Genomic DNA, 26,897 nt, shown 5'->3' on the forward strand with positions numbered 1-26,897 from the left:
TTTTTTTGGCAGACACACCATTTCCCCTAATCAACTAACTCCGACATGAAAAGTGTGGAAATGGTACCTAACGCAGTCACGCGCCTAATGAGGAAACAGAATGAGTCGAACATGTCCTGTACGATATACGCAGCACTATCAGTGGAGGCTGGTGGAGGTAGACATCGGAGGACAGGCTCATTGTAACGCACCCGTGTTTGATACCATTCCTCATTCCATTCCATGTATTACAATGAGCCGGTCCCCCCCCCCCCCCGATTTCTACCTCCACCAGCCTACTGTATCTACTGTAGTGGCCACTGCTAAAATAGCTCATCCATCTCCCTCAGCTAATCTCCAACATTGTAGGATATCACCCAAAGCGGGTAACAGGACAGGTGGCAGGGGTGTACACCACACACTCATAATCCTCTGTGGAATATCTCACATGGTGGCCTCACTAGCTATGTCCCTTCCTTAACCCCGCTGCAAAATCTCTTGAGTACTGACTTTTGACTAGCACTGAGATGAGTCACAGTGAGTGACCGTCCCCCCCCCCCCCCGATCTCCCCCCCCCCCTCCCCACACACGCACACACACTAAAACACCCGGCAGCGACTGCACCACGAGGACAGGAGACAACGCAGTCCATCACGATTCACGCACGCTGAAACGGATAAAACGCTAAAATATAGATACGAGTCCTCAAATGTGATTGCGTGTGATTTGTGAAAGGCTGCACATACCATATGGCGGGAAAAACTCCATGCGTACAGATATTGTGAGCTATGGATTAACAAACATAGCTGATATTGATGAAAGACGTGATTATGTCAAAGTATGTCGGTGACTGTGTGGATTAGATGCGCTCACGCTCATATTGTACACGCAACAAACTACTTTGACTAATTCGTGCAATTTCGAGATCAAAAAAGCAGAAGTCACAATAAATGCTGCCTGGCAACAGTAAAGTGATCCATGATGAGTGCGCAACAATTACTAGAAAAACAATCCCTAAATCCCTCTCATTTCAAATCGCCGCCCGTCCCTCCCCCCCGTCCCCCAATTTTATAGCATTAGTCTACCATTAACTGACAGAGGATTTGCTGCACTTAATGTCCTACTAATGCACTGTCATCCCAGCCCACTGTAGTAGAGAGTCAATCATTCAGCTACTGTATACTTACCATCTGATCTTACAAAAGGAAAAACACAGAATCAGACACAGACACACAGACACAGACACAGACACAGAGGAAAAGTCCGATCCTTACATAATGTATAGTCTATTGGTATTTTTCATGTATCAATGCATTACTTAAGAAGAGGGTCTGAATCTTTTGAAGCACTACTAAATCCCATGTACTGTCATTACGAGTAGGAGCAGACAAGGGACAAGGGGGAGAGAAAAAAACAAGCCACAGCAAATAAAGCTGGATTACAGTAGGCTTGGCTGTTCCAGAGGCACTCTCAAAGTGTGATGCTTTCATTTGTTCAGGCAGCATCTGAGAACACGCTACACTATAATAGAAAACCCCCGCACTCAAGAGCAGGCATTTTCTGCTGAGCGCAAAGCACAGGGGCATATTTTAGACTCCATTTGGCTCTGATAGAGAAACATTACACAGGCTGAAGATTTGCCGACAATTTCGCACAAACAATGTACCGCAAACAGGCCTCACTGTGCATTTTGATGGAGGAGGACACTTTGAAATAAAGGTTTATAAGACCGAGTTGAACATCTATCCTGTCATTGTCACGTGGCGTCAGAAAACACAGACTTCTGCAGGGTCTTATGTATTGTCAAACGATTCAGGTCACAGCATAATGGTGACCCTCCAGTAACTGTAACTATCAACCAACTGCAGAGTAAAGTAAAGTAACTACCCCAGATAAAAATGTTTGTCGTACACTAACTTCAGTGTCAAGCCTGGAGGGGGTAATCTGTATGCATGGCCATAGGTGACAAATTCATTGAGGTGGCGATCCATCTCTTAATTAATTTTCCCTTTCGTTGAGCAGACAGGATAACACAAAAGTAGTCAGGCTTGAACTAATTGTAAACACTAAAAACTGAGAGAGGCTTAGCTAGCATGCTGGAGGTTTTGCTGACAACTTTGCCCCCCCCCCCCAGCCACCCATTTCCTTCAGGTAGCAGAATCTGCCACCCACTATATTGCCTAGTCATACCCATCACACCATTTTGAAAACGCCACAAACCAAGAGTCAATGCCGTGACCGCATTGTACAGTATGTGAGTTCCAGCGTCCATCATTGACATACTGTGATCATTGCTTTCACATTCCGTTTTAATCATAATCGACAGTCCTTGCCTTCTAAACCTTGTTCCAACAACCCTTAGAAGCTTTAGAAGTGAGGCAGGGGAACTCTTCACCTCCTGGACACAGAGCTACAAGGCTCTCACGTCTGCTCGTCATGTGGGCTATGTGAAGAGCAGACATGGTTCTACACAAGAGCACGGAGGTGTTAATCCAATCCCTCCATCAATCGATCCCAAATGGACAGACACAAGTACACCAGGAAGTGGTTAAGGAGTGGTTAAGCAGAGTTTTCATAATAAGGTCAGACATGACCAGAGATTTCGTAATGCCCAGATGAGTTCCTGCTACTGTTGACATTTTCCTATTGGGTGGCGATTGTGGGTCAGTTCACTTCACTTCCCTCAAGAAAAAATCAGAGCTACAAAAACAAAAAAGGGTGTTGTCATGTCCTCAACGGTGAGTCATGCTGTTTGTGTCAGAGGCTGGGGGTGTCGTGTGGTCTTTAAGGGGGGAGGGGGGGGGTGACATGATGCAACGGGTCAATCCCTGTGGATAAAAATAAAGTTGTCTGTGTCTGTTTTGAGCCATATGGTTTAATATGGTGCTGAATGCCAAAAGGACTCTGAGGGAGGAAAAAGGCAGGGCACCCTCTCAATGTCTCTTGAGTGTGTTGTATTTCTTTACAGAGAAAAGTAATCATTGCCAGGTGAAAGTCATGTTCAATCACCTCATATGTTTGTATTCTAATCCTTGCAAAATCCCATTGCTTCAGATTCGGACATGATTGGATGCCGAGTGTTTGATTTATGTTTCACTTGTGTGACAGGACAGTGAAGTTTATGTATTCACAGTCAACACTGACCTAATTTTCAGGCAAATCAGGGAAACAGTTTAATCTTTCATTCAAAATGTCATCCAGTGAGCAAACAAAGCGAGGACAGAGGCAGCTCTGGACTCGGCCAATCAGAAGAGCAGGACCATGCTGCTGAATAGACAATAGGCTTCAGCCATATCAAGGGGAAAGCGATGGTGGTGATGGAGGAAAATATCTCCGGGCCATTGCTACAATACAATTACTACCAAATGCTTTAAAAACAGTCAGGGAAATAATTTAAACATTAATTCTTTGGATTCTGTCATAGCCTACATAACCCCGGGCCCTTTCTCTTACATAATTACATGGTTGTTTTCCATTAAGCTCTCAGCAATTTTGCAATCAATTCACTGAGAGAAGGCCATGTGTGAATTACTTGAACAGAATTCGTGGGTAAAGTGGTAACCTTTATGTTCTAATGTAGCTGTGTACATAGCCTATATTTCTCTTATTACTATTCTATTCTCGTCACACTAGACTAGCACATTATCTCTATCTCTCTTTCTCTCTCCCTCCCTCCCCCCCCACTCTCTGTCTCTCTCTGTGTGTGTGTGTGAACTGTTCCATTACAGGGCACTATTTTGGAGCAAGCCTTCCAATGGCGCCTGGCCCAAGGCTAAAGGGGATATGTAAATGTGTGTATGCACGTTGTTTGTGTTCAGCCCTGGCTGGCTCCCTGGCTTGTTAATAACGCCTGCAGATTCAGACCAGTGACAGGCGAACATGAGTACGCAAACACGCACCTACACACGCACACACACACACACACACACGCACACACCAGGAGTTAATTAAATAATGCTGTACAGTGTGAATCCCATAATGTGATGTGAGAAATGGAGGGACTTGCTACTCCATGGCTCCCAGGTAACTAGACAGGGAGATATGAAATAGGAACCCATGTTGGTACTAACCAGTCATGGTTGATAAGCGGTGGGGATAATTGTCCGCATCAGCATCTATATCTGTGTGGAATGTTTACCACAAATCAGTATGCGTAGGCCTTAGAGGTAGATGGAAGAGTCATGATTGCATAGTTATGTCCTCATGCTCATACCTCTATGCTGTGGAGGAAGATAATGGATTGTCTTTGCACAAGCGATCGCTCCTAGGGTGGTGCTAGGCAGATCTCAGTTCTCTGACCTCAAAACGTCTCTCTCTCTCTCTCTCTCTATTCCTCCCGTTCTCCTTCTCTCTCTCTCTCTCTCCCTCCCCTGTACATTACATGACATATACATACATAGACACTCACACATCTCTTTACCATAAGCAGTGACGTCAGATTCGGGGGGGTGATATGTGATATGTGTTGAGGTTGCTGAATCACCGTAGGTAGCTCTGTTTCCTGTCCTACTATATGTTACTGCTGTCCTGTTCCTGTCTGCCTGTGCCCAGTGGTGGTGCACAGCCACATGACTGATGGCTGCTGCCAAAACTCCCACACAAACTGAGACAGACACACTTATCAACTTAGACGAGGTCACATTCAAATGGGGAGGGAGATTAAAAGATGCAATTAACTGGCAATGACAAACCAGCGAAATGATACAGAAACACTTACGAAATTGGTGTCATCAGCTTCACAGGGAGCATGATTAAAGCCATCATAAAAAATCTGTTAGCATTATTTTTAGGGTGTACTAAACCCCCCAAACCCCTGCAGTCGTTCAGTCAATATAGGCCGATGGATTGATGAGCATGAACTGCGATAGCACAATGTTAATGAACTCTCTAGATGGGAGATCTGCTCCACAAGGGTAATGTTACAGTATGAAGAAATCTCAAACTTCCATACCATGTTACCCAGCACTGAGTACTGAAACTATGCATACACAGGTATAGGTATTCAATAATTGCTAAGGTATTCCACATCTCCCTGAGCCTGTGTAGCTGTGTGCCGGTGTGTTAGCCTGTCTCATTCATCACTAAGTCATTAACACTGTCCCCCTTGTCTCTGCCCTGCTCTCAGGAACCATGGTGAGCAAGGAGGGCAGCAAATGCATGCTCACCAACTCTGAGTCGGACTCGGAGGCAGCGCCCTCGCCCTCCGCCTCGCTGGCCCTGGAGGTGAAGTACGCTCAGGATCCCAGCCGGCAGGGCCAGGTGAGGAAGAGGAACAAGGCCCTGCAGGTCCGCTTCAAGGACATCTGCGAGGCGCAGAACGAGCAGAGGGAGGCCGCCCTGCAGGCGGCGGGGAAGGGCGGCAAGCCCGTCTCCTACAAGGTGGCGTACCGCAAGTACATGACCGTGCCTGCCCGCCGCTCCATCCCCAACGTCACCAAGAGCACGGGCGTGCAGACGTCGCCGGACCTGAAGAAGCGCTACCAGACCTTCCCCTTCGAGCGCAAGAAAGGCCACACCATCAAACACGTGGCGGCCGTGGAGAGCTACAAGGGCCAGAACAACGGCTTTGTCATCGATGTGAAGCACTCCAAGGCTGCAGAGGGCTTAGGGGACAGGGAGGAGGGTGCCTGCGGGGGGAGCGGTGGAGTACAGATGACCAGGGCTCTGCTCCATACTAATGAGTGCATCGCCACGGTGGAGCAGCACGGTGCTGCAGCAGCAGCAGGAGCGACGGGCCACTGCTTTGACGGACCGAGTGGAGGCCGGTGCTCTGACTCTCTGCTGCTCAGCTGCTCGACAGACACAGACACGGACTGCCTGCCCAACACGCCCCACACCAGCGCCCAGGCCCTGGCCGACTACCAGATCTGCAGCGTCAAATCCAAACCCAGGAAAGGATTACAACACAGGGAGGGGGACTCGAGGGACCGCTCGGTCAAGCGGCAGCTGCTCAACTTTGAGGAGGGCTCGTCACAGACCCTGCCGGACAGGGGCTCCAAGGTCACGGGCCCCATCGCCTGGAACTCTCTGACGCAGGTGGAGTGTCTGGATAGCCCGTCGGCACGCAGCAAGAGGAAGAAGGGCCTGCAGCTCAACGGGCTGCAGTCGCAGACGCTGCCGCGTGCCGCCGGCTGCACCACGCAGGCGCAGTGCCACGTGGGCCAGTTCTCTGCCCAGCCTCAGCCTCTGAGGGCCATGGAGGAACCTGTGGCCTGTGGTGGTGGTGGTAGCAGTGGAGGTGGTAGTAGCAGTGGAGGTGGTGGTGGTGGTGGTGCTGAGGCAGTGGGCAGTGGTAGCAACCCGGGGGAGGCCTGTAAGCAGATAGTGCCTGTGACCCAGGAGAAGGGGGATGTTAAAGCACAGCTCCAGGCCATGGAGAACCTGATCAGCTCCAGCCAGGAGACCATCAAAGTCTTACTGGGGGTCATCCAAGAGCTGGAGAAGGGAGAGGCCCACCGAGAGGGGTAAGACATGACGACTTATCTCATACCGGGGGGGGGGGTCTTCCTGGAGTGATATTGGTGATATTGAAGCTAGGCTGGGGATGTTTTCCTGCAGTCAGGGGTTAAATGAGGGAAACATCACAGACACAGACAGTGCATTAATCATTTAGATGCTGTAGGAATCCTCTCTGCATGTGTTGCATCTCAGAAGCACTCTCCCTGGGATAATCATGTGTGAGCCTAGCGGATAAGCTAGCTATTCAATAGACGGTTTGCTGGTGCACGGTCAACAATAACCGAAAAAGCACTGAACGGAGTAGAATAGAACCGTTTTCTTCAGGGATGTGGAAAAAGCCATAATACGGGATGTAGCCACTCTCTCTGTCACCTGAATATGAGTCCCTGCTGTGCTATTACGGCACAATGTCCTTTTGTGATTTTCCTCCAGAATATCATATCATAGCAGACAGCCTCTAAGCTCAGTGCCAACCAATCATCTCACTCCATTTGGCCCAAGTGGTTCGATGACCCACGCGACGAAACACTGCCACTACTGAAGGCCGTATCCTTTAATCACAAAGCCAAGGTTAGCTTCCTTTTGACAGAGTGCATCTGTATCGTCCACATCAAAAGCAAAACTAATTTTCACATCTCTTGACGAAATTACACAGTAATTGGTGCGTCTGAATAAGGAAGGATTCGATGCACACCAAAATCAATCTTTGACTACTTTAAAGGCACATACATTTTTGCTTTAAAATAGTGCTAAATGGCCATGATAAACCAGTAGCCATCAAAGAATGAGATCACATGATGAAGAAAGTTCAGTGAAGAGTGCTGGATTAGTCCAAACAAAGCGTTTTCTAAAATCTGGTGTCGGGTAGGACATTGACCTTTACGTGCCTTTTACACGTTTGGTTCGTTTACAAGGATATGCACGTTTGGCCACATTTTCAGGGCCAGCGGGGGCAGCAACACACAAAAAACAACATGCTGGACCTTTAAAAGTGAATTTTGGTTGAATGAAGGCATGAAGTCATGAATTGGCCAAATAATACAACATACATTTGTTGGTTGCCTCGTCTGGATGTGTTGTGTATTGTTAATCTAGTGAACCCAGAGTCTGTGAAAAACCCATTTGCTGTCTGAAGGAAATTGAGTCCACAGTATACAAAGGGGAACTAGATACAATCTACTCTGCTGGCATAGTTGAGGATTCTCTATCCACTGGGATGAAACAAACCATATGGCCAATTTGTTCTGCACCTGAGTGCATCGCTGATGCACACACTCAGATCACTATCTCCCCTAACCAGTGCCATGGGCAGAGAGCATCCAAACAATCACCATCACACACACACACACACACACACACATCTAGTCCAAAACATTACACACACACAAACACACACACACACACACACACACACTCTTCAGGGAAAACACACACCTTAGTTGATAGCCAGCAGGTATATAACAACTCATCAACAAACTCTCAAAAGAAGATAATAAACGCAAAAAAGTATCCTCTTCATCTCGACATGAATTCCAGTTTACACATTTAAATAGGCAATTATATCCTCCGCTCAATCTTCACGAGCAAATCTTAATCTCCTTACCGCTCCACTCGTATAACTGCGCTGGAGCAGAGTGAAAATAAACTCCGAATGGTGGGCAGCCATCTCTACTGAGACTGGCACATCAGTCTTATCAGATAGATAGTAAGTGGCAGCCAGTGGAGTGTGTGTGTGTGTGTGTGTATGTGGTACTGTGTCCTCTGTGTGTGTGTGTGTGTGTATGTGTGTGTGTGTGTGTGTGTGTGTGTGTATACTGTAGGTATGTGTAGAGGGGTGACTCTTAGCCCCAGAGGAGCCATTACCTGGCCATGCCACAGCGATGATAGAGGACAACCCTCCGTGATGTGTGTGGGACACGCTGCCGTTGGTGTCCCTCCAGGACAGTGATTAAAACTCAAACAAATTGTCTCGCAAAAGCCACTAAATTGCCTCCTGTACCTAGGACACCATTAACGGACGGATGCACCACAGATTGACGTATGATGTCAGTGGCCTGACGGCTGCTGCAGTACACCACTGCTTTAGACGCTGCTTCTGGGTAATGTTCTGGATGTTCTCCACTTCCGACAAAAAAAAAAAAAAGAAGCTAGATTCCTTTCACAATAGAATTATCTCGTAATATACTGTACTAATGGAGTACCTCTACTGCACACTGTCGAAGTTCACTGAGAAACCCTTTGATACTAAATCTTAAGCTGCCGGTACTTCTAACTAACCCACCCTTTGATACATCTGGTCTACATTTTCAATTTCCAAAGCCACAGACAGAGAATTGTATTTTGTTGCAAGCCAAGCAGAAATTCTAATACTCTTGTCATGGCACATTAGCTGCATTCCCTCTTTGCAGAAATGTCACTTGGCCAACAAATAAGAAATGCCCACTGGCTATAGGTGAATTGTGAGCACAATTATGTCTGTTACATTACTGCTTGCATGATATAGCATCAATTTATCATGTAAGCGAATGCTTTCGCATTGAGGTGCTTTCATCGAAAAACACAGACATATGCGCGAATATATATACCCTTTAGACACAAACTCACTCTCTAGCCTAATGTAGTGTTGCTGAAACACATTATACATTATAGAGAAACTGCAAACCTAAGACATAAAACAAATGGGACATTACCAAAGTATTCATATTTTTTCCAGACAGGTAAATAGTCATTTCAATATTCTATCTTCACATGCACACCTGGAGGGGAAGAGGAGGAGATGGCCAAAGTCCACTAACTGTGTCTTCTATCATTTCCAGAAACAAAGAGACATGAGTCATGCTACCATGTCCGTTATTCCAATGGCTACATGATGGCTAGCACATAAGTGGTGATCCTGAAAGATCTCCTGTTTCCTGGCAGTGGCTCAGCTCTGCTGAAGGGTAGTCCCCTGTGTCAGACTGCTGATCAGTGTGTCCCAGAGAGAGAGAGAGAGAGCAAGAGAGAGAGAGGGGGGGGGTATAATTAGAATCCTCCTATGCCTCCCCATTATTCACAGATTATCTGTGCAGGCCTTGCCAGGTTGTTGGGGGGGGGGGGGGGGGGGGTCTGGAGGACACGGATCGTCTTTGAGGAAAGTTGATGTCTCCTGGCAGCCCTGGGGAGCCTGGCCAAGATCAGGCCCCTGATGTCCTTTCACTGCACACGCACACACACACACACACACACACACACACACACACACACATTCCAAGAGCACAGCTGTGCCTGGGGGCATGCTGTACGTAGGCAGAGATGAGCACTATGTACGGTACAGTCTAGTACATCACCTGCCCTGATCTCTTGACAGAGCTGTGAATAAACCTGCAGCACCATCAGCAATTCTTACCCAACCTCAATTAATCACCTTCATCGGATCGAGAGAGACTATTTTGAGTGTGTGTACCTCTGCCTCTCCCATTCTTTGGGGGGAGGCAGAGACCTTTGGGTGCGGTGTGTCTAAATATATTGTTAATGGCACATTTGGCTTGGTTCTCCTCAGGGAGGTCAGTCGAAATGAGCTCTGCTCTTTTATTTTTCCTTATCAACAACTGCGGGGGGTGAGAGAGAGAGAGGGGAGAGAGAGAGAGAGAGAGAGAGAGAGAGAGAAAGAGAGAGAGAGAGAGAGAGAGAGGGGGGGGAGAGAGAGAGAGAGAGAGAGAAAGAGAGAGAGAGAGAGAGAGGGGGGGGGGGGGAGAGAGAGAGAGAGAGAGAGAGAGAGCCAGAGAGAGAGACTTGAAGGACGAGTCAGTGGCCTGGACACCCCATCAAGGCTATCGATCCAGCCATCTGGGCGTGTGAAGGAGAGGTTGACCTTTCCACTGCGGACCGTTATGAGAGTCACCCCTCTTTCCTGGCACCTTTAGGCATCGGTGACAGCCGTTAATTACAAAATGGAGCCACGCAGCTAAAATGTACTTTACTTACTTTTTACAGCCATCTGACCAAATTGCTGCTGCCAGCCCCCCCCCCCCCCCTCCCCCCCCCCTCCCCCCAACCATATTGATATCAACACCAGTCACATAACTGCTGGATATTTTTTTTAAAAAGCAGCGGACAAGGGGGAGGAGAGATTTACGCCAATGTTTTAATTTGTATTGCTACTTTAACGGTAGTCTGCTCAGGCAGTGTGACGTTGCAGCCTGGGGATGGTAGGAAGGGAGGGAGGGAGAGAGAGAGAGAAGGAGGGAGGGCGGGTGAGGGTGAGAGAGAGAGAGAGAGAGGTGAAGGCATTGAGAGGCTGTGTGTGTGTGTGTGTGTGTGTGTGTGCGCGCGAGCAAGCTGACGCTGCTGCTAAAGCACTGGAGCCCTCCACTCTAACGCGATCCATTCCATAAGACGCGGCAGGCTTTTCATTAGGATTACTTTGGTTTGATGGGCTTCATCCCTCTCATTTCTCATTCCACCACAGTCACGGCTTGTATCAGGCGGCCCATGAGGCGGTCAAGTAGGGGGGTTAAGGATTCCTCCGGCGATATTCATTTTACTCACAGACTAGCGTTGCACAAATTTCAAACCGTGCCTGGGTGCTGATTTTCACCACGTACGGCGAGCATCAGCTAAGTGTGAGCTTTCTGATGACGTAGCGTTGCCTTCTAATGCCTGACAAGCCCAAACACCACCTATAGCCTGCAGCTGCTACGTTAAACGACGTATTATCTAAACACAAAGACATCCACAGTATCAATGTCCCGAGTCCCATTAGTTTGGAATTGATTCCTGCTTTAGATGTTTATTGAGCAGAGTTCATGGCATGTCCATAACACGTCGATTCCGAATGAGGGCACTCCAATCTATATCCACTGCTGTGAAGAAAAAAATTAAATAAATAATAATTGCATCATGACAACGAAATTGAAGAAACATGACCATGAGGAGCAATGAATGAAGGTATTCAATGTGTGGGACCTGTTATCCGCCAACCGAATACATCCTGAAGAAAATGGGTCGGGGTTTTAGGCTGAAGTGCCCTTTCAGAGAAGAAAAGTGTGAGCCTCTTGGAAAAACGGCAAGGTCGGAGAGATAATACACACTTTTCACACGACGATCCGAAAAGCTTTACGTAACAAACCACGGCAAGGCACAGAGACGTAGGAGGGGAGGAGACTTGATGGGATCTCTCCAGTGAGTCTGGCTTATGTCCTCGCTCATAGACAACCACAAAAAAAAACACACATCTCTCTCCTAATCATGCCCCCAATCAACACCCCCCCCCCCCCCCGCGCCCCACCCACATCCCAGGCCGAAACGACTCAGGAGAGGGGAGTAAATATAACTCCTCTCAGGCCGTGTTAAGTATGGGTCCTTAATGAGAGGAGACAAACAAGATGAGACAGGCAGCAAATGGGGAGGGAGCAGCTAAACAAGCCTTGTAATGACTCATTCACACTCTTATCTTTCCCGCAGCCTCTCCTATCGAACCGGACAGGACACGGCCAACTGTGACACGTGTCGGAACAGCGCATGCATTATTTACAGGTTAGTTGCCTATTCCTCTTCCAAGAACGTCGGTTAGTCTGTTGCTGCTGCTGTTAACGTGGCTCTGCTAGTCCTTTCTCCTCCGGGGGTGAGTGGAGAGGAGGCGCGAGTGCTGAAAGCCTAGTGTGTGTGTGTGTGTGTGTGTGTACATGTGTGAATGAGTACCGGGTGGCATCTACACACACACCACAAACATACACCACACACACAAACACACACACACACACAGTCACGCTGTGAAGGGTATCTGACCGCTGGAGTTTAGAGCTGGTGAGAGACTAAAGGGCAAACGTGTGTGTGTGTGTGATGACTGGGAAATATGCTGACACACACAGTACTGTCAGAGGTGAGAAAGGGACGGGGAGATAAGGAGGGAGGGAGGGAGGGGAGGGAGGGAGGGGGGGAGTTTAACCTCAGTTAAAGGATTGCAAGGCCTACAAACGACAGTACTCCCCCTTTATAAGCTTTTCGAAACGGGCGGCTCTACTTCCCGTCTCAGCTGTTACTGACATGTATCCTTACTGATCCAGAAGCCCCTGCCTGCCAGTTGGGGAGAACAACTCCGTGTCCCACGTCCCCCAGAGGGTGACAGCCATGGCCGTCCAGGCTCTGACACTCCTGTCATCCGGGGCGTTCCACTCGGACAGGCGGGGTGACTGACAACCGGCAGGCCCCTGGAGCCCTCTTTAGTCAGGAGTCAGGCCTCCTGTGACATAGCCAGAGAATGGGTGTGGTGTGATGTGTGTGTGTGTGTGTGGCGTGCGTGCGTGCAAAATAAAAAAAAATGAGAGTATGAGAGAAAAAGAGAGAGAGAGAGAGAGAGAGAGAGAAAGAATAGAAAGAGAAAGGCCGATATCTGTGACAGTGCAGTCCCCTCTCCCCGAGCCCGGAGTCTGAAGAGGCTTTTAAATCATACAACATCTCCCTGTAACAGATGGATGAGCCTCTGGCCGGAATAAAAGAGCTCTTTAAAAAAGAGGAGCTCGATTTTTATTCACTTTACTTTGATGTTTGGGCCGATAAAAACGCATTGTGTTATAATGTGGAGAATGTTTTAACTTCACCAGACTTTAGACACTACCTAAGCCAATGACATCGCTGGAGGGGGTAGAGAGAGCGAGAGAATGAGAGAGAGAGAGAGAGAGAGAGACCTGCTGTATAGCCAAGAAACTCTCCAGATGAAAATAGCAGTCATGTTTAAGGACAGGGCAAGTGCCAGTGCATATCCTGGCTTAGGGAATGCTCAAGAGGAGAGGGCTACAGTGCAGGAGGTGTAGGGGAGAGCGGGAGAGAGGGAGAGGGAGAAGGGATTTAGGTATGGGGCCATAGTCATAAATTAGTCAGCCATCTTGCTAACACCGTGTGACCTCCCACCAGCCCCTGGGGGAGAGAGGGGTCAGGCACTGCTATATTTAGGTTGGCTAGTCTTAGCCTAGCGTCCCTCATTGTTCCCAGCTCCACAGCCTTCCGCTGGCAGTGACAGCACAGCACCTCAGGGACAGCACGGCCCCAGCTCCGCCAGAGACTCTCAGTTTAGAAACCTGAGAACAAGCTGATAGAATTGCTAATGACAAATACAAATCGCATTAAAAATGTGCAATTCCTTTCCTCTTTTTTTCCGTTGCTTTTGAAGCAGCTTTAACCCTTTCCTGGCGGCTCTGTTCTCATCTTTTCAGCTCAATACGACCATAACGAGCCACATCAACTAATATATTTATATTTGTTATATAATCTTTGGTTTCAGTTTAAAGGTAGAGGGATCCCTGTGACAGATATGCAAGCTTTTCTCACACATGCGCGCATGCACACACACACACACACACACAGCATGCACACACGCGCATGCACACACATGCGCACGCACACACACACGCACACACACACTTAACTATGAAGTAGATTGTCAGTGTGCATTAGTCTTTGGAGTGAGGGGCATGATAAGCATTTCTCTCTCGCCTGTTCGTCATGAAGGACCCTGAAGAGGACCCTGAAGAGGAGCTCCCCTGAGAGGAGAGTATAAAGGCAACATGCCAGAGTATTGATATCAAAAGATGAAGTCAGCTCAATGTAGTCACATGACCTGCTCTATTTGGATCATCCACTGCATTAATAACCATCTCCCCACCCATCTACGCCATCACGAGCGTAATGAAAACAAATACAATTTCCTAAAATGCACCTATTCTATATAATAGTATTGTCTATAATACACCACAATCCAGCCTGTATGAGTTTGTTTGGAGTTTGGTTGACATTTGACAGGACTTCTTGATAAAGGTCAGGGGTTGTAAAGGGAGACATATCTTTGCATGCAGATTGGCTCAGGTTTGTGCGTGCAGAATGGTTTTTGACGGAAAGACACAGAATCAAATATAGAAGTCTCATTCACACTGTCAAAGGATTAAAACACAATCTAATTATATAAGCTCCATGCAAACAATCCCCCTGGAGGTGGATGAATACAGTTTATATAAATATGAGCTGTGTCCAACATAATGACTTGACAGAGCACGAACACACACACTCCTTCTGTTAACATTACAATTCTTATCAAAGGCTGCAGTAACATACACTATAAAGACATATGGAGCGCAATTGCGTGTGTGTGTGTGTGTGTGTGTCTGTGTGTGGGTGTGTCTGTGCGCATATGTGCATGCGTGCATACGTGTGTGTTTGTGTGTGTGTGTGTATGTTAATGGTACAGAACACTCACTCCTCTGTTTATGATGCAACTAGCTTACTGTCCAGACTTACCCCCCCCGGGCATATAGGAGCATAACTCATCTTAATGTAGTTCAGCATGGAGCCAACCATCTGCACCATTCAGCATAATCAAATAGTCCCAAGAATAATTTCAATCATACATTAATATAGTATCCATAAGTCTCAGCTCAGATCAATATCTATGTCTATGGGCATCAACCTGAATACACAATGTTACTGTGAGTGCTCTTGGTTTCCCTTCATCTGCTCTTATCCTCTCCAGTTGCCCTGGCAATTCCATCCTCTCATGTTCTCTCTGTCTCTCTCTGTCTCCGTCTCTCTCCTCCTTTCCTCCTTTCCTCCTCTCCTCCTCTCCCTCCCTCCCTCCCTCCGGCAGCAAGAGTTCAATTGAACATTGCTTAATGCAATGTGCATGGCGCCTAGATAGAATGGGAAGAAAAGGCAAGAATGATTACTGCATCTTACTAGGGGTGATCCATAATCTGGGGGATCTGGAAGGGGGGAGGGGAAGGGGGAGAAGGGGGAGAAGGGGGAGAGAGAAAGAGAGGAGGGAGAGAGAGAGAGACAATGTGAATTGCCAGATCAAGACTGGGATGGCATGAAAGAGGATTTGAGAAGCATTCAGTTTATTTTAAGACCAGTGCTTTAAGCCACGATGCGGCTTGAAGCTTTGTTCATGTGGAAACCCTGTAATCTCATTTTATCCCACTGCTTTGATATGGGTTAATGTGTTGATCAAACACGAAGATAGATCTAAGTGCTTCTGATTGAGGGAGCAGATTTGGGAGAAGAAATGCAAGGTCTCCCGGTATTACCCATGTCTGGCACCCTGACAACCGTTCCCAAACACTCAACAGCCATTTCCCCATCCCTTTTAACCATCATTAGCCTTCATGTCCTGCAGGAAAGTCTGATATGACAACCGGAGTTGTTTCACATTAGTGTCAACGGTTCTCTGACAGAAGGCGTTTTTCAAAAAATAAAAGAAATAAAAAAAACACAATCATCGTAAAAAAAAAGTCATGCCCGACTAATATGCGCACAGACACACCCACACACCCACACACAGACACACAGACACACACACACACGCAAAAGCCTTTGACTAGTATGTGAAGATGGAACCCGTGAAACCCTGTACATGAGAGGAGGGGGGGGAAAAAAGAAGAAAATAAAAAAGGAGTACATTGCGCTCATAACGCGGAGGGGGGGAGGGGTTAGAAAATCAATTAAGTGTTGCTAAAGGCTGGATAGCTGATTACATTCTGGCACGTGAAGATGACAGAGCGGCGGGGCTCTACAGAGGAGATACCTCGTCTCGTGGAAGTGTAATGATGTTTTCCACAAAGACACCAGATAGTGTTCTCTTTCGACGGTGGCAGCTGGTTGCCATAGATACCAGGGTGATATTTGCGGGACAGACGGTTGGATGTCAAGGGGATGAGGGGTGTATGTGTGCGTGTGTGTGTGTGTGTGTGGGGGGGGGGGGGGGTGCACTCCATATCCAGAGTGTATATTCGGGAGAATGGGGACACCCCAGACAGACATGTACTATGCACTACGTAGTGTACTGAGGAGAACCCTCAGAGGGTGGGGGGGCATGATAAGGGACTAACAACAGTGCCTTTACCGTGAGGGTGTGTGTATATGTGTGTGTGTGTGTGTGTGTGTGTGTGTGTGTACTGCCATGTCCTCCCTGGACAAATGGAAGAGAGGCTAAACACTAACAAGGTCCGAAGTGCCTCACTGAGTTTGTTCTGATTCAAAGACTCACTCAGGGGACACACGGCAGGCGGCCGTGTGCGTGTGTGCTTGTGTGTGTGTGTGTGTGTGTATGGGGGGGTGAATGCCAACGTTCACAAAAAAAAATAAAAAAAATGGAGAATCGTCAGTCTGCCGGGACATTCAGCGACAGCACGATACGGCAAAGCCTCCCCCCTGACAGCTCTACGAGGAGATGCTGATAAGCGGGGCAGAGCACGGGATAATGAATCTTTCATTAAAGGGCCTTTTGAATATTCGTTCAAAGGGGAGATGATTATCTCTTCACTGTGTCCCTTTTCTAATGAGGCTGTGCATGGAAATGGGCTTTTTACCGGGTCCCCGGACGCTTTTTTTTCCCCCCAGCTCTCTCAATTCCCAGGCTGACCCTGGCCTTGTACGGCGGTGTGATGTTTCTGACGGACCGCGAGGCGGATGGCTGATAAGATCACAACGTTGAGGAAGACATCCAGTTTGTCACTAGCGTGATGTCATGAGATACAGTGTCACGGAAACAAACAACCTCCGTCGCCGTGGGAGCGAGTGGAGGAGTCTGTATCTGACATCTAACATGTGTATCTACTGGAGAGGGGTGTGTAGATAGATAGATAGATAGACAGATAGATAGATAGATAGACAGATAGATAGATAGATAGATAGACAGATAGATAGATAGATAGATAGGTACTTTATTAATCCCCGAGGGGAAATGAAGGCGTTACGGCAGCCCACATAACAAAATAAAGTGACAATTAAACATTATATACAGTAAGAACAGTCCAGTCTGATCACCTCGATCGAGCCAGCCGGAGGAGGAGTTGTACAGAAAAGATCTCCTATGACGCTCTGTGTGTGTGTGTGGGGGGGGGGGGGGGGGGGGGGGGGGCGGGATTGAAAACACTGTCAGTAATACATCAGTCGAGATCCTCTCACACTGACACTGCAATAACGCAGGTACTGTAGCCCACCACAAGGCTGGAACCAAAGTGGATCCAGAAACAGACTTTTTCTATTAAAAAACCCCATCTAAAAAAGGGTGCAAATAGTATGGTTTCAGATGATAGATAGATAGATATTCTCCCCCCCCCCCCCCCCCCCTTCGCCCCTCCCATGATGCCCCAAGGTCATGAGTCCATGAGAGATCAGCTTAACCTTTCCCTCTCTGACAGGACGTGCTATGTATCTCAGCTTGGCTTCAGTAGACAACAAGACAGGGAGATGAGAGAAATACCACGTATGAAACACAATATACAGAAAAATGCCACATATCAAACACAATATACAGAAAAATACTATGGCTGTCAAGCAGAGTATCGAGTGGACAGAACAAAGTCTGTTTCGAGAGGGCAGTGTACTGCAGTGGAGGCTGGCAGAGGTAAAAATCGATTTCCCTCCATTCCTCCATTCCATTCCATGCATTACAATGAGCCCCGTCCTCCCATTTCTACCTCCACCGGCCTCCACCACTGGTGTACAATACAGTCACATAAATGGGTTTCGCTATGGTTAACAAGCTCTGGTGTTCCTGCTACATATTCTATTGTTGACATAGAGGACAGTACAATAGCAGCGTGCGTGGGATGAGGAGCTTAGAGGAGGAGGAGGAGAGGAGAGGAGAGGAGAGGACAGGGAGAGAATGCCATATCCCTGTCACGCAGTCTATGAATGGAGCGACTTCACACGAAAAAAACAACAGCCTGGCTGTAAGTCAGCGGCTCTTACACACACACACACACACACACACACACACACACACAGGAGTCAGAGAGCGCAGAGGAGGGATGTGTCTACCAAAGCCTACTGGATTTTAATTAGTACAGGCACGGAGAGAGACACTCAATTGCGTCGTCGTTTTTTAGTTTTCTTTGTTTTCTCCAGAAGATGAAAATAGCCAGTGGAGCACAGTGAACAGGGCACTAGGCCGGCGAAGCCAGTGAGATTGATACGACCGGTCATACGCTTAACGTGTGTGTGCCGTGTCACTCCTATTGGCCGACAGACAGTTGTTATGGCGAGATTGTCATTTTGTCATGTGAAGTGTAGTGACCTTGTATTCTCTTGGCATAGGGGAAGCCGGGGACGCTGTTCCGGGAGATTGTAATGATGGTGATGTATGTAAGGATTGTGTCTAGACAGTAGCGATACACTGATTAATAGAGCCAGAGCAATATTAGTTCTGTAGCTCAGACTGTAATGGAGGAATAAAGAAGTCATCCTGTTAGGTAATGAGATTACCTTATTCCTCGGTGATCTGATTTTTCTCTCGCACGCACGCACGCACGCATGCACGGACGGACACACACACACACACAAACACACACACGGACAGACAGACAGACAGACATACACAGACACACAGAGATGCACGCACGCACACGACTGGATTGATAACAGCATACAGTAATTACAAGCCTCTACAGAATGATGAATTCCTAATAGCTGTTATATTTCACACAATTGTGGCATAATAGTAATGTACATTGATCATCCTACTGTATAAGGAGCCTCAAGCGCGGACATATTTCATACTCATATTTAAACACATATGGCTGTATTGGAAACACTTAAAACGTTGAAATAAAGTTGGCACAGTCTGTGAATTCCAGTGGTTTCGAGAACGCCAGTTTTCGAAACCACTACGCTTAGACAGACTCATCATCATCTTCATCTCAGGCGAATTCAAAACGTGTCCCGTCGTCCCGAGGCCGGCTCTTCCCAGGCTTCTTATTTTACATCTGAAAATACAATCTTCACGCGGGCTAAATCTAATAGAACGTCTGCCATGTCTGATGCAAGATTCTCCTCAAAATAGGATGGTGGAGGGACCTGGGGGGATAGGGTGTTCAAAAAGGCTTATACACGTGTGTGTTCCACCTGAGCATACGGCTGTAGGCCTCTCTATGCTCTGGGCTGCTATGAGAGCGTCTCAATGAGTCATGCCCGTATCAACGAGAGGAACGTGTCAGCGTTCAACTAGCCGTGAACGACAAGCAGTCGCCAGGACGCGTCGGTCGTTTTCCCCCCGCACGAGATACCGCACGAGATGGCATCCGAAACCGATGCGCTCTGATGCGAGGCGTTCCAAATTCATTCCGGGGCCTATTCATCTTGGCGAGGGGCGGCCGTCCCACTGACTAACTCTGCGTGTTGTCTCTTTCATCCCACCGTGGCGCACGCTGGTCGGAAAAACACGATCTGTCAGACGCGCTGCAGTATTTATGGCCAGCGCCAGCCATTGCGTTGCCCCCCCGCCCCCCCACCTCCACCCCCCGCTGCTGTCTCGTCTGGAGAACTTCAGGAGCTCGTCTGAAGCTCGTCTGAAGCTCGTCTGAAGGTCGTCTGGAGCTCGTCTGAAGCTGGCTTGCGTAGGGCGTAGGGGAAGCTCGTGGATTAAGGCCCGTGCAGCGGCGGAGGATCTAATCTGAGTGTTTAACTTCCCACAGACGAAGGAATCAGATGGTTGGTGGGCGAAGGATTACTGCACATGTGGAAGAAGAAGGCTCACTGAGATAAATCCCATACAACAGTCCCCTGGGATCAACTGGAGTGTGGATTGCAAACTGGGGGAATGGCGGGGGAGTGGGGGGGAGGGAGGGGGCGGGGGGGGCGGGGTATCCTCTGTGTCTGTATGGACAAATTCAATATCACTGTAAGCTTTCACCAGGAGACAGTGTTATCTAGAGCAGAGCTGGAACCAAAGGTTGGAGTTCAGAGTTCATCGATTGTCTTCCTCTGATCTGTGCTTTAGTGCATCAAATTAATCCTTTTTTGATCCTTTCCCTAGTGACCAAAATCGATCATTCTAAAAATACTGCAGTATTTCTCTGTGAGCGTCACAAAAAGAACGCACTCACACAACAACAACAACAACAACAACAACAACAACACCCGCACCAGGTTGTTAGATGTGTCCAGATAAAATGTCTCCAATCACAGACATTAGCCAGAGTCCTAAAAGTTAAATAATGGGAGGGAGAAATGTAGGTCACTCACGTGGCTCAGGCCGGCCATGGATGACTGTTTACAGAGGTCAAGCGAGAACAGGAGATTGAGTGGATACTTAACATGAATGATGTTCTAGAGGGCCAAGCCACCGAGATGATTTTTGATCGAAAAAGGTGTGTGTGTGTGTGTGTGTGTGTGTGTGTGTGTGTGTGTGTGAGAGAGAGAGAGAGGGGAAAAACAACATAAAAGTGCCCGCGTTTCTCCTTCGGGAATGAAACAGTCCTTGCAGAGAGAACACATTATGTGCAAATATTATTCAGCACGCAGAGCAGAGGCTTGCTCGCCCGTGGTTCTAATGTCAGTGTGTGTGGTGATCAGAGAGAAAGACCCTGTGGATCTCAATGTGTTTTTTTCCTCTCTCTTGTCTCTGTGTTGCAGTGTAGAGCTGGACTTCAAGCAGCAGGAGGACAAGCTACAGCCGCTGATGAAGAGGCTGTGGCCCACTGATGACACCCACTTCTCCTCTCTGCCTTACCCCCAGGAGGCCTTCACCTCCACCCCCAAACGCAAGTCCAAAGCAGAGTCCAAGAAGCACGCGCGCTGGAAACTCTGGTTCCTGTGAACACGAACGCATACACACACGAACACACGCACATGCTCACGCGCACACACACACACACACACACACACACACACATACGCATATGCGCACACACACGCTAACACACTCACACAGACACACACACACAGCCACAGACCCACCCACCCCCCACCCCCAACTCCCCCCACTCCTCACTCCGATGCCCAGGATTTATGCATCTCTCTATCAAGTTTTATTCAATCATTCTTTTTTGGGTCACAAACAGAATCCGACCGGCTGTTTTATGGCTTGGTAACCTCCTATTACGTGGTGCACACTTCTACTGGATATTGAACTCGGCTCAGAGACGGCAGGATATGTAATGGAAAACAAGCAAGGATCCCACGGAGAATTGCTTTTTTTTTTCTTTCTTTTTTTTTGTCCCGGTTACCGAAAAGGATTCAAAGTTATTTTGAACTAATTTCCTGAAGCAGGGGGTGAAATTACGCCACGGCGACTTATTTGGAGATCAGCAAGGTGAGCAGCCCAAATTGGATTTCCTCTGTCTATTTGCATTTCTTTTTGCAGCTCAAGTCTACAGAGTCAAATTCAATTATGTGTTGGTTCAGCAACTGTCTCTCTCTGTCACATTTCTATTCACAAGCTGGGACTTGATCTTTCTCCGTGTCTCCTCATTAGCACACCTCTCGTTAAGGGGATGGAAAAAGAAGTCTGCGATCACGCATGATGCTCGTTTCTCTGTCAACCACACCAATGGCATATCAGCATATCTGCAAAGCACAATTTACTAACTAAACAATGTTCAGGATGCATTTTCTCCAGACTAAGAAGACTATTTTGACAATTATCATACATAAATGTGTTTGATCATCTAATAAGAGAGAAAATAATGAAGACTTATAGGATAACTTTGAAAAGGACCAAGGATGAGACTTGAAGGAGATATAAGTTTATTGGAGTTATGATTAAATTTCTATCTGTCCATAAATGTCTCCTCGCATCAATTGACTTTGAAATGAAACGATGATTAAAAAAAAAAAAAGAGAAAAAAAAAAAGAAAAAAGAAAAAAGATATTTTTTATAAACATTTGCAAAGTTAGGCATCTCAATGTACTTTTCTATATAAATATATGAACTTATATCTCACTTTAAGGTTTATTGGATTATATATTGGGCTGATGTGAAGGGGACTGCCCATTTGAGAACTATAGTACAAAGGATGTGAACGAATCCTAAATTATCTTTCCTTTTCTTGTGTTCAAACTATTTTGTTTCTTATAATATTGACATATGGTCAAAGACGAAAAGTACATCCACTTCATGGAAAAAGGGGGGGTGCCCAGTCAGTGTTTCAACTATCCAACCTGCTTTGTCTCTCTCTCTCACGCCTGCTCCAGCCAGCCGCACGCCACACACACACACACACACACACACACACACACACACACACACACACACACACACACACACACACAGACACACACAGACACACACAGACACACACACACACACACACACACACACACACACACACACACACCACCTCTGGGCGTTGTCATTCTCTGTGGAGGCGATGTGGACAACAGTGCAGCTTGTGTGTTGTCACGCCTCTCATTACTCCTGGTCAACAGCACACATGTCAGCCTGATGGGTGTCAGGGAGGCAGTTGTGATTGTATAAAACGACAGTGTCCTGCATCAGCTACTTCACCACACGACTAAAGCCAACCCAGGAGGACTGAATGTGCCATCGTTGAGCCTTCGATGGGTACCCAGCGCAGGCCTGTAGCCTCGCATGCTTTTTACAGAGTTGAGATATCACAGATATTTTCTAGCTTTTTAAAGTCAATGGGGGGAAGAAAAAAAAACAACACAGCAATTTCTAAGAGGACGTTCAATAATACTACAAAAAACTTTTTTTTTTTTTTAAACACCATCTATATCATGGACACGAGGCCCTGTACCATCTCTCCTCAGATTGTAAAGTAAACACACACACACACACACCCCTGCAGAATTTCTATGTACAGTGAGAATATTTCTTTATGTTGTACAGCATCTAACAGGGCTAATGACATTTTAAAAGAGTGGGCTTGCAGGCGATATTTTTTAGGAATGACATTCAGTTAACAGCTTGCAGAGCATACTGCAGAAGTCACTAATGAAGCCAAAAACACTGCCCAATAGAGATACAATACAGTACGTGCCAAAGTGGTTTGAAGGGCGTCAAAAATCCTACTTTGCTACCACCTTCATTAGCACTCTATACCGTCACTGCTAGGTAGGGCTGTTATATTGGCCATCTCCTGAACAGGCCACTCACAGCCTCTGTTTTCTGTTCGCTATATGTGACTCATCGCCACTCTATCTTGTATATCGAGGGTTTGGATTATCCAATAGTTGTACTGTAGCATAAGAGAGAAATAGATGTTTATCTGTACCTTAAAGAAGTGCAATTGATTTACTATGTGCAATACTGTGTATTTTATACTGTTTTTAAAAATCAACTGAAAGCATTTAATATACAAAATAAAATGTGAAAAATAGAAAGAAAAAGTAAAAAAAAAAGAGGGTTTCTTATTACATTCTGTGTTTACAGGTGCGTTGCCGGAGAGCCGTAGGGATAAGGGGGACAGACGTATGACTTTCGTTTAGAATTCCATACCATTCCTGACAACAGCCTGCTTATGCCACTTCCCGCTTCCATTAGAGTGGCTTCTGCTTGAGAGCATTTTGGTTTGGAGGCTCAGAAACGTCAAAGCATTTCACAGTAAGCTAACCTTGGGTTATCCCAGTCCTTAGCTGCCTTCTATCAGATGACACTCTTCATTGGAGAACAGGCTATGATTAATGCATGCGGTGCGTGTCGGTCTGAACTACTTTGTGCACATCCTTGAGATTAATTTTAAGAATTAATGTTTCGCATTTCAAAAATGTCACATTGTTCCCAATTTCCGGCGATATCGAATTTTGCCTCGAATCCTTTTAACTCGAAAACACCCAACGACTCAAAAAGAAACCCGGCTTGCAAACAGCGCAAGCTTTAATAACAAAAAAAGCTGACAAGCACACTGAAGTGGGGAAACAAGGCTTTGAGCATACACCTGGATTAAAGCCCTCTCTTGTTGCAGTATCCCTGACGGGCACGGAGGAGAACACAGCAGGGCGGAGGGGAGGAGAGGGCGTCTGGAGGAGCTAGGCTCAAAAGCCGTCAGCGCCTCAGCCAGCACAGCCTAAGAACCACTTCAGACCCAGGGCTTATCCTTACAACAGAGAGCTGTGGACAATTTACACCACGCTCTCTCTCCTCTTGCAAACTCCCCTGCTGCGGTGGAGGACTCTGGGGACAGGGGCTCTGGGGAGAAGGGGCTCCACTGCTGCTGGGCTGTCCTCAGATGAATGTTACATGGCAGGGAGCTCCTCCTCTCTGGCTGTGCTGATGCATACTGTACTGTTGGTCTAGGCTCCCTTCAGAGGGAGGGAGGGAGGGAGGGAGGGAGGGAATGTTGTTTACACTCACCCCTGAGATTACCGACAAGGCACAGGTCACTTGGCACTGTAAAAGTAGCTCTGCGGACGGTGTGAGCATCGCGGAGTAGAGGACAGTACCGCAGTAAGATGAGCGCTGTAGCACTGAAGTGTACAGATTGCAGGGTACAGATTGTGGTGTTGTTATAGTCCTGCTGGGTGGGACACACACACACACACACACACACACACACACACACACACACACATACCGTTGGGGGTCTTGAAACCTCGCTTGGACGAAGAGAGACACTGCGTAAAAGCGTGTAACGGAAAAACACACGACACGTCCCAAACGAGGTGTGGTGAGCGACCGTCTGCATTCGGGCCATTAGGATGCAGGGCCATATCTCACTATGCCTCTTTCTCCATAAGCACTCTGCAGTAGTAGCAGCAGCAGACGCAGCAGCAGCAGCAGCAGCAGCCTAGTAGTAGTAACATCCAGAGGCCGGGCCAGTGAGGTGGGGGTGAGAAGGGAGAGGGGGAGGGGGGGGGGGGGGTTGAGAAGAGGACCGAGGGAGGGAGGACTGCACTGTGGGGTGGAAGCGGGGCGGTTGTGAGGAGCTGCATCGCGGTCAGTGCGACTGCATGCAGCAGCGCAGCCTCGTAAGCCAGCTTGTCAGGGCCCCCCCGCACTGTCAATCAATAAAACCCTGTGAGCGCCTCCCCCTGCAGTTCTCCCCCACCCACCCACCCACCCACCCACCCATCCCTCCGCACACTGCAGGCAAATGGGAGGAAAGTCCATCGCCGAAATACTGCAACATCCAACATCCTACTACTACTACTACAACACTCACTGTTGTAGTAGTAGTAGTAGTAGTAGTAGTAGTAGTAGTAGTAGTTAGTAGTAGTAGAGGTGTACAGAGAGAACAGTAGGTATCGTAGGCTCATTAGATGACTGGAGACATGAAGAAAATGCTGGAAGAGGATCAGGGAAACAGTATATTGATCTCTGCAGTGGAGCGGAGACTAGGACTTCCAGGCGTCCTTTGACGCTGTGTTGTTAGGACCTCGGCTAAGCCGACAGTGACACACGAGGACACGCCGACCTGTGAATGAACGCTGCCATGATGAATACAAAAGGACAGGGGAACAGGGAAAAGGTGCTGATATGTCCATCCGTCCCCCCGATAGAGCCACTGTACTTTGGAGCCATGCCTAAAAAGCTCCCCGGCTGGCACCCCCCCCCCCACCCCCCACCTCCACCGTCCTCCGCGACGCAACAACAATCCTGACGCCCACCGGGCCACTGTGATCGCGCTCATTGGAATTCTGCGTCCTCCACCACCACCACCACCACCGAGGGGAGAGGAGGGGGAGGGGAGAGGAGGGGAGAGAGAGAGGGTGGAGAGAGAGAGAGAGAGAGAGAGAGAGAGAGGAGGGGAGAGAGAGAAAGTTAATGCATAAATCTAAATCTAAGAGGTTGCCGCTCAGAGGAAGAACAAGGTCAGTCGTTCTGGTGCGGCCGGTAGCGCAGTGCCACGCTGCAGCAGCGGTACAAGCAGGCACAGCTACACTGTGTACCCTCCACTGCCACCGCCGCTGAGACTGCTGCTATCCGACCGTCAGACCGCACCGCACCGCGCTGCTCGCTCCTAAACTGGGGCTTCTCAAAGCCGGTAAAAAAAAAGAAAGAAAAAAAAGCTCCTGCCTTATTGATCGTTCAATCATTTAAAAAAAGACTTGAGATTTTAACGCAGCGCTTAAGAGAAGCTCTCTCTCTCTCTCTATTGGTCGGTGACTGAGGCTCAACGGGGTCGATACAGGGTCACGTCAGTGACTTCCGAATGTCCGCATGGGGATGTGCGCTTGTGTATTCGTGGAAGACTTACTTTGGTTGGAGCAGATCGTCACCGCTGTCAATCATTTATTTCTGTGAAGAAGAGCAGAGCCCGGTGCTAGGGGTCAAATGTAAAAAAAAAAAAAAACAGCCCTCAAGTCGAAGCGTGTGTTGTACTTGTAAAAACAGCCCTCAAGTTGAAGCGTGTGTTGTACAGAACGTGGTACGAAGCAGGAGAGGGATGTAAAACAGCGTCAGGTGTTACAGTAGCTAGGAATGTCCGTTGCATTGTCAATGAGACGAGAAGGCTCTGTCTTCATCTCCATCCCATACTACGGTACACAGGGGTTTAAGAGCTACAGCAAGTTACCAAATATTGAATTCATGTGTTACTATTGTGACATAGTGCACCGGTAACTGCTTTATAATTGCATAGTAATGGAGAAGAGCAATTTGCATCGTCACAGAAGTGGAGTAAGCTAAATCCACCTACCATGCAATCACCTAATGACTGTGTAGAGTTTATGTAAACACAGTGGGTTTCGCCACACAAACAGTACCATCATCAACCATCACCTGTCTCTGCTTCTGGGCATGAGTCAGC

At 47.7% G+C, this 26,897-nt stretch overlaps 2 protein-coding genes across 4 annotated transcripts in view; one reads left to right on the plus strand and one right to left on the minus strand.

The window, feature by feature from the left end:
- The window catches only part of insyn2a (inhibitory synaptic factor 2A), a gene marked incomplete at its 3' end in the record, with an annotated part of 22,175 nt that extends 1,171 nt beyond the window's left edge, over nucleotides 1–21,004 (plus strand). The window contains exons 2-4 of the mRNA XM_083687168.1: nucleotides 5,105–6,443; nucleotides 11,881–11,952; nucleotides 20,821–21,004. Of these exons, the coding sequence (XP_083543294.1) occupies nucleotides 5,110–6,443; nucleotides 11,881–11,952; nucleotides 20,821–21,004 (1,590 nt within the window). The 5' untranslated portion in view covers nucleotides 5,105–5,109. The remainder of the gene's footprint in view (nucleotides 1–5,104; nucleotides 6,444–11,880; nucleotides 11,953–20,820) is intronic.
- dock1 (dedicator of cytokinesis 1) overlaps nucleotides 1–26,897 on the minus strand; it is a 162,811-nt gene that overhangs the window by 70,655 nt on the left and 65,259 nt on the right. The gene's annotated exons all lie outside the window — the stretch shown is intronic.

The sequence above is a fragment of the Argentina silus genome (genome assembly GCF_951799395.1).
Source record: "Argentina silus genome assembly, chromosome: 16".
Taxonomy (NCBI): Eukaryota; Metazoa; Chordata; class Actinopteri; order Argentiniformes; family Argentinidae; genus Argentina; species Argentina silus.